The sequence below is a fragment of the Perca fluviatilis genome, chromosome 12 (genome assembly GCF_010015445.1).
Source record: "Perca fluviatilis chromosome 12, GENO_Pfluv_1.0, whole genome shotgun sequence".
NCBI lineage: Eukaryota > Metazoa > Chordata > Actinopteri > Perciformes > Percidae > Perca > Perca fluviatilis.
This window is the reverse complement of record NC_053123.1, coordinates 17,659,980-17,668,726: the sequence shown is the minus strand read 5'-3', so window position 1 is coordinate 17,668,726 and position 8,747 is coordinate 17,659,980. Positions and strand designations below refer to the sequence as shown.

At 40.1% G+C, this 8,747-nt stretch overlaps 1 protein-coding gene across 1 annotated transcript; it reads left to right on the top strand.

The window, feature by feature from the left end:
• The first annotated feature begins 322 nt into the window (after positions 1–322).
• Positions 323–8,557, top strand: LOC120569555 (acetylcholine receptor subunit alpha-like). The gene is made up of 9 exons (XM_039817422.1): positions 323–534; positions 1,613–1,755; positions 1,841–1,885; positions 2,177–2,286; positions 2,720–2,915; positions 3,820–4,057; positions 7,630–7,853; positions 8,096–8,335; positions 8,429–8,557. The coding sequence occupies exons 1-9, from the start codon at positions 492–494 to the stop codon at positions 8,555–8,557; spliced, it is 1,368 nt and encodes a 455-aa protein (XP_039673356.1). The 5' UTR covers positions 323–491.
• The last annotated feature ends 190 nt before the right edge of the window (positions 8,558–8,747 follow it).

Below are 8,747 nucleotides of genomic sequence, written 5' to 3'. Positions count from 1 at the left end.
ATCACTCATAGAGTAGAGAGCTTTCCTTGGGACAAGCCGACATAGACTATACTATACATGTGAAATCATTACTCAATGTGTGTTTTCAAGGGGATACACATTATCATATGGACCTGTATATGCAGATTTAAAGACAGCAAGGATAGTTTATCAAAAAAGCAGCAGCAAGCATGTGCTTTTCTCACCTCGAGGTTGTGTGTGGCCAAGTTCACGATGGGATATTTCAGTGGTGGATTACTCTGGCATGTTGATCTCATAACAGATGACAAAGAATGTGGTGCTCTCAAATGACAAGCATTGGCAGCCAGTCACTCACATCCGCTGTCAGATAATAACAACAAGGCTGCCAGTGGAGAGCTTGGAGCTTGTACCATAAGTCATTTGGCAGTGCTGAAAGAATGTTTTAGGTGGTTCAAACCTTTCTTAATTCTCAAGTGGTGAACGGGCAGCGTGTTGAAGTTGGATCTTGGTTTTGGGATTTATTGGCAAGAATGAATACTGTATTTTTCATTTTTTATCTAGTCATTCTAGCAGGTAAGAACTTAAGAACATGTGTGTTGGTTACCTGTGGAAATAAATGTCTGTCTACTTTATCTATTAGTTTTTAATTAATAATGAAGTTAGAGAAAGTTGGAGTGTATAAAAACGATTACTAAACCCTGTGCATTAATTATGTTTATTGAAACAGCTCTGTGGTCAGTGAAAGCTGATCCAATTCAAATAACGAAACTAATGAGCAAATTTGAATTCTGTGCAAAGCGGCTCTTTGATTGACAAGGGCATGTGTGCTGTTTTCATTTTGCTTTTTAACCTTTTGTTGGTCTGTCACCACATGAAGTCACCTGCATAATCATGCAATTCCTTAGTTTACTGAGTTGTATATCTGGAGAATCATTCAACCATTTAAACAACATGTTGCTGTAAAATGACCTTTATTTCAAGGTCAGCTGAAAAATGAAAGGGGATCCTGCTTTGGCTCGTGACAGATATGTAGCGGAAAAAGCATAAGAACATCTCTGTTAACAATCTTACAAGGGTGCCATCGCATGTTTGAGTGCAATATTACCAAATTTAGAGCCCAAATATGTATATGCAAATACATACATTTACTCTACAGGCCTGCAGGTTTCAGAACATGTGCTTGAATGAAATTCCTTCATGGTATTCTCTCCTATATAGCCTGGAAACTTTGTTCAAAACCTTTAAAAAAATAAGCATATAGACTTTTTTTAAATCACCAAAATGTATGTATTTAATGACCAGCATTTTTTGTGCTTTACTCAATGCACACTTTAAACACACAAAGTAAAAGTGGGAAATTTTCAGTCTACTTAAAAAACAACATAATACATGCACATACTGTATATTCGCCAACACCTTACACCTATTATGACGCTTGCTACATCTATTTTTATCTCATATTAAATGAACTCATCTCAAGTCAAGCCTTGCTCAAGTATCAGATGTTCTTAAAGCGATATTCTACTTTGGCACAACATGATCATTATCCAACACACTCAAAGGGCAGTGTGAGGAGTAAAGAAAGATATATTTCACCGTTGAAATGCCTTCAATAACATCAATGAGCCTGTGTGGTGTTTTTTTATTTTAGGTGCCGCCTGGGCCTCCTCTGATGAAACACGTCTGGTCAAAACCCTCTTCACTGGCTACAATAAGGTCGTGCGTCCTGTCAATCACTTCAAGGACTCGGTGGTTGTTACTGTGGGCCTTCAGCTCATCCAGCTCATCAGTGTGGTGAGGTCTCATGTCACCACATCACCCCATCTGTATTAAGATTCACTGTCATCAACTGTCTAAACACATTTATCTGGATTCACAGGATGAGGTCAACCAGATCGTCAGCAGCAATGTGCGACTGAAACAGGTTTGATACATGTTTGTTTGTGTTGTTGTGAATTCATAAAAAAAGACTTTGAACACACCATCACATTACAGAAAGCCTCAATAATGTATACAAATAAAAGGGATCGGCAAAAATACATCATCATGCCTCTAGCTACAAACTATAAATATCTAAAATGTGAAAAAATAAATCATGCTAACAAGAAATATAATTATATATACAAATGTTTGAAAACACTGTTAACATTTAAAATGTTATTACATACTATATACTGTCTTTTGTTCTGGATGTCCTTGTCTGTTTTTTTTTCAGCAATGGAAAGATGTGAACTTGCAGTGGAACCCAGAGGATTACGGTGGCATCAAAAAGATCAGAGTTCCCTCTACTGACATTTGGCGGCCTGATCTGGTTCTCTACAACAAGTATGTTACCAGGCTATATTTGAGCCATGTCATGTCCCTCTTTTATTATTTCATGAACCCTTTTTTTATTAGCGATACGTGACCTAGAGCATCCAGACCTCTAGTTACAATTAACACACGTATCAGGGATGTTTTGAATCACACTTTTCTATACTCCAGTATGCAGTGTGCAAAAGCTCAGATTTCATTAGGCTAAATCTGGACTCTGGACTGTATTGCAGGTCCCCCTCCTCCCACCATATGCTGCATCTGACACGCTGCTTTATTCCCTGACAACCCGCTCTGCTGCCACAACAATTTGTGCCAAGCGGAGCGCTGTTTGGCTGGGATGTGACAGCAGCATGGACCCATCTTCAGGCCTTGATGGCACCCTGCATCAACATTTAACCTATTATCTCCCATGTTAATAATGCCTGTGTTTGTGTGCCCCCAGTGCTGACGGAGACTTTGCCATCGTTCATGAGACCAAAGTGCTGCTGGAGTACACAGGAATGATCACATGGAACCCACCTGCCATCTTCAAGAGCTACTGTGAAATCATTGTGCTGCATTTCCCCTTTGACCTCCAGAACTGCAGTATGAAGCTGGGTACCTGGACCTACGATGGAAACTTGGTCGTCGTCAATCCTGTAATTCCATTCAGACCATTTCTATAAAGGAATAGTTCTACATTTTGGGAAATACAGTTATTTGTTTTCTCGCTGAGATTTAGATGAGAAGATCGATACTACTCTCATATTTGTTTATATAATATAAGGCTACAGTCAACAGCCAGTTAGCTTAGATTAGCATAAACTCTGTCCAAAGGTAAAAATCTGCCTACCAGGACCTCTAAAGCTCACTAATTAGCATATAATATATTGCATTTCATCAGTACAGAATCCGAAGGGGAAAAACTCCTACATATTACAGTTTTATGGGGGGGTTGTTCCAGACTATTTCTTGACTGGGAGCAGTGACTTCCTTGAGTCCCGTAAAAACAAAACTGTTTGTGTACAGATTAAATAAAAGCGATAGAATAGAATTAGTGAGCTTGTACCTCTGTTCCCCGCTGCCTTCAGGCTTCATGCTTATCTAAGCTAACTGTCTCCTGGCTGTAGCTTCATGCCATAGAGACATGAGAGTGGCGATATTGTCATCTAACTCTTGGCAAGAGCGCAAATAAATGTATTTCCCAAAATGCCATCGTATTTTCCAATATGCCCTTTAATAATACAAATGGTGTAAATCGCAGGAATGACTTTATATGATTCTTGACTGTCGAAATTGGGGCAGTATTCTCCTTTTTTATAAAAAATAAGTAGTCTTCCCCAGGTCAACAGGATACTAACAAACTTTGCAACATAACATCACAACCCACTCTAAAACCACAACATTTTATAGAACATATTCTGTATACTCAACTGTAGGAATACAACCTAAACACAATTTAACACCCTTTCTAACAAACACAATTCAGAGTACAATATATAATAATAATATATATAAAGAATTTGAATGAAATCATCGTTGGTTATTGCTTCTTCTTACCAGGACAGTGACCGCCCTGATCTGAGTAACTTTATGGAAAGTGGAGAGTGGGTGATGAAGGATTTCCGCGGCTGGAAACACTGGGTGTACTACGCTTGCTGCCCGGACACACCTTACCTAGACATCACCTACCACTTCCTCATGCTGCGGCTCCCGCTGTACTTCATCGTCAACGTCATCATCCCCTGTATGCTCTTCTCCTTCTTGACTGGCCTTGTCTTCTATCTTCCTACAGACTCTGGTATGTTGACACTGATTCCACATCGTTCCTTTTCACTGCATAACACTAAGTATCAGTTAATAGCATAGTGGCATTATGACATAAAAGAAACATCAGCGCAAAGTTGTGTTTTTCTGATTTTCAATAAGAAGATTAATACCACTGTCATATTTGTCTGTGAAATATAAAGCTTCAGCCAGAAGGCAGTTAGCTTAGCTTAGCACAAAGACTGGCAATCAGGGGAAAACAGCTAGCCTGGCTCGGTCCAACAAGCTCAATAATTAACATGTTATATTTATTTTGTTTAATCTGTCCAAAAACAGTTGAGAAAAACTGGTTTAATGGGACTCCAGGCAGTCACTGCTCTCACCCAAGAAACAGTCTGGCACAAAATCATCTATAAAACTGTATCATGATGTTTTTACATTTCCATTTCTGTATGATTAAGCAAACAAGTTACAAACATGCTAGTTACCAGAGCCATTTCACTCCCTATTTAGCCCCATTGTACCAAATTTGGTTGCAGTTCCACCAGAGTTCCACTGGGAGTGATCGCAGGCGAGTGCAAAATGAATGGGACTCTATGAAGCTAGACGGCTAAATTTGTCTCTTTCGCCTGATTGCCGTTGACAAATCTCAGATTTGATTGTAGTTTTTGCAAGTTCAACATGGATTATATCGAAAGTTGAATGAACGAGTACTTATGTCCTTTCGATTTCTTACAGGTTGAGTCGTTGTTGCCCATACCACGCTAGCATTCTGCTAATGAATGCTGATTGGTCAGTAAAAGACTGATTACGACCAGAGATCCCGCTTGATGCAACACATTCTCACACCCAACTCGTAAAATAAGGACGTTCGGTCAGGAGCCTTTCTCGTTCTTATTTGACGTTAAAAGTCTCCTTTAGCGTCTCATGTAAACGTGCTTGGTCGCCACTATTGCCGTCCCTTTTTCGGAGAAAAACAACGGGGAAAGGACGCCTCAAAACCCGGGAAACACACCGCGGGTGAAGCGCGACAATAAAGGAATCGCGGAGGTTAGGTTTAGGAGAAAAACAACGGGGAAAGGACGACTCAAAAGCCGGGAAACACACGCCGGAGACGGGGGAAACAAAAGAAAAACAACGGGGAAAGGACGCCTCAAAAGCCGGGAAACACACGCCGGAGACGGGGAAACAAAACGCCACACGCGAGTCTCCTGAGTGAAAGTCCGGTGTTTTACCCATCCACCACCCCAACCACCATCCTTACCCAGCAATTTCCCTTTACATACCACTCGCTAAGTCTCATCCAACTGCGGCTCTCCCCAGTATGTTACACAAATACGCCGAAGGGTGCCTTTTTCGTCGCATCAGACGTTGAAGGACACTGACCAAACGTACTTATTTTACGAGTTCGGAATGAGAACGGGTTGCTTAAGGGCATCCGAAACGGAACCAGAATGTCAGAGTGAATATTTCGGCGTGGTCTTTAAAACATTAGCAAACCTCTTTCTAGCATGTGTATTGTCAGGGAGAACCTTACCTGTCAGCTGTGTTGTCGATGCCTCGAGAGAAAAAAGGAAGTGACTCAGAGCTTGCCGTAAAGCAGTATCTTTGGCCGTAGGATGTGTATGACGTCACTGACATTTTAAAAGGCTTTTTAGAACAAAAAAGCCACTTTAAAAAAATTGAACACCCAGCAGTGTGTATTTTCTTAGCCTCCCCTTTCGAATGCAACGTTCAAATTACTAGACAAAAAATTATATCCTGAGAAAAGTGGATTTTGAGGGGTATAGCTCCATAGACCACCATTCATTCTGCACTCGCCTGTGAGCGCCCCCAGAACCTGGAACCAGAGTGGAACTGCAACCAGTTCAGAAGCCAGAAGTATGAGAGTGGAACTTCCCTTTCTAGAAATTCTTTGTAGTTACTGAGGCTTAGCAGATTTTTACCTTTGAACAGAGCCAGGCTAACTGTTTCCCTAGCTGCCTATCAGCGCCTTTAAAGCCCAATTGGCTCACCGTTTGGCACATTCTTGGTGACGACAATGACTCCAGGAAATCACTGTATCCAGATAAGATATTAGATTTAGTTTTAATTGGTGAGCTTTTGAGGTACTGGTCAGAGAATTTAGTTGTCTTCGGTAAGAGCCAGGCTAGCGGTTTCCCCCTGTTTCTACTCTTTGGGCTAAGCTAAGCTAATTGTTTCCTGGCTGTTGTTTCATGTTTAACCCACAGACAGAGGTATTTTCTTAACTCTCAGAAGGAAATCAAAGAAGCTCATATCCCAAAATGTAAACTATTTCTATGTATGCTTGTGTTTATGTTTATGACAGTAAATAAAGGTCTGATTTACTTTGTCAAAATTAATTAGCTCTGTTTTCATGATATGATATGAAAACATAGATATGATATAAATAACTTACATCGTGTTTGACAAATCCTTGTTCCTAATTCGGCTGCTGCAGTAACTGCACTGCTTGTGTGCACATCTGGCTGTGTTCCCAGTGTGTAGGTCTGCCTCATTACCCAGGGTCCCTCTGTGCTGTCATGTCTGAAAGCAGACCTTTGCTTTAATGTATAATACATCACTTGATCCCAGTTTCTGATATGGCTGCTGACAGGAAAGTGTGGAAGAGAGGTTGGTGCCAAAAGATGCTCTCTCTGGGATAACTGCTCTTACTGAGCAACAAAAACATGTCTTACTTTTTACTTGTGAAACGGTGTCAGAATCTGTTTACTTGTAGTATAGTTGGGTTTAGAAACAACAACAACAAAACTCTTTAAATTTGATTTGCTGGTGTGGGTGAACAGTGCATATTGTGTTGTTGTGTTATTGTGTATATAGCCTAGTAGAGGTGGAATCCTGATTGGATGGCTAGAACTATTTACTCATAGCAACAGCTCTCCCTTGTGGCAGTGTATTACGGTTGCTCCACATTTTCCACTCCAATTTATGGGTTATTTCAATGTGTCCTTTAAAGTAAATATGAGTTTAAATAACACAGAATGTTTTTGAGTTATCTTAATTATCTTACTGAAAACACAACGTGTTCTAACTACATCTATGCTCAATTAGAAACATTTTGGGACAGATGTTATGGTCCAAAATTTGGGGTTTCCAACCTTTTTGCTTTGTGACCCCTCAAAATTAAGCAATGCTGATCATCCTTGGTTTCAAGTTTATCAGTTGTGACGAGTTAACCTGAAGAACTATTTATTTTTAATGAGTTTTTATGATTATTTGAATGATTTGAGTCCACAATATGTATTATTCAGAAATTAACAAGAAAAAGATTAGAGGAACGTCTTAGTAAATAAGTGTTAAGATATTGTGTAGCAAAGAAATGCTAGTTTTTTAGTTTAATTAAGTTGATATCAAGGTCCTTTTAGTAGCTGTTTTAAAGATTTGGATAATCTCACATATGCAAATCCATCTGCTGATGAAGATTATGTGTTACTAAATGGATCTTGAGGTGAGATTGTTTTGTCAGTTTTTTTTTCTGCTTTCCAATTCTGTTGCTAATCTCACAATCCCTTCAGATTACCCTTCTAATCGACCAACTAAAAAGCCGGTATAGAAGCAGTGAAGATGTCACGTTGTGTCTCCCAGGTGAGAAGATGACTCTAAGCATCTCTGTCTTACTGTCTCTGACTGTGTTCCTGCTGGTCATTGTGGAGCTGATCCCCTCTACCTCCAGCGCTGTACCACTCATTGGGAAGTACATGCTCTTCACCATGGTCTTCGTCATTGCCTCCATCATCATCACTGTCATTGTCATCAACACCCACCACCGCTCCCCGAGCACTCACACAATGCCGGACTGGGTTCGCAAGGTGAGCACATAAGCAGAGGAGAAACAATAATGACATATATTGTTTTGATTGTAAAGCTGAATTACTAGAAATTAATCAATCCTATTCCCAAACTTTGAGGAACAAGCCTTACATTTTTTTTCTCTGTATCATATTGCCATCTAGTGGTATCAGACAGAACATCTTTATTTTTGATTTAATCCAACTGCTTTCATGTTGTATAATCTTTGACATGGTGCATATATTTTGTCTTTCTATGACAGGTTTTTATTGAAACCATTCCCAACATCATGTTCTTCTCAACAATGAAACGCCCAGGGAAGGAAAATAAGACTAAATCTAGTATCTATGGTGCTGATTTTGACATCTCAGACATCTCTGGCAACCAGACCTCATCTATTCCCTACCAATCACCCATCACCAAGAACCCTGATGTCCGCAGTGCCATTGAAGGAGTCAAGTACATCGCAGAAACCATGAAATCAGATGAGGAATCCAACAATGTAATCTTTCTTACACAGAAAGTGTCACTAATTATGGTTCTTTAATGAGTCTTGCTTTTGTGTAGTGACATATTGTGCATCTTCTCTTTCCAGGCTGCTGAAGAGTGGAAGTTTGTGGCCATGGTGTTGGATCATATTCTACTGTGTGTGTTCATGGCTGTCTGTCTCATCGGCACATTAGGTGTGTTTGCAGGCCGTCTAATTGAGCTGAGCATGCTCTAAGGGTGGGCACCTTATATTTTGCCGGTTTTATTTCTCAGATGACACGTTTGTTGCTCAACGTGAAATGTATGACCTTTCTGAAGCTGTAGGCTACAGTATGTTGCCTTGCAGCATTCACAGTTTATATTACCTGTCTCTGTTTGCTCTTTGGTGTTTTGGTCCTATTTGTGTAAAGGATCACGTTGTATAC

Bases quoted from the DNA above. Each gene is read 5' to 3' on its own strand.
- LOC120569555 (XM_039817422.1), top strand. From the start codon at position 492: ATGAATACTGTATTTTTCATTTTTTATCTAGTCATTCTAGCAG. The intron at 2,287-2,719 runs GTATGTTACCAG...GTGTGCCCCCAG, and splicing joins GATCTGGTTCTCTACAACAA to TGCTGACGGAGACTTTGCCA. The intron at 8,336-8,428 runs GTAATCTTTCTT...TTCTCTTTCCAG, and splicing joins CAGATGAGGAATCCAACAAT to GCTGCTGAAGAGTGGAAGTT.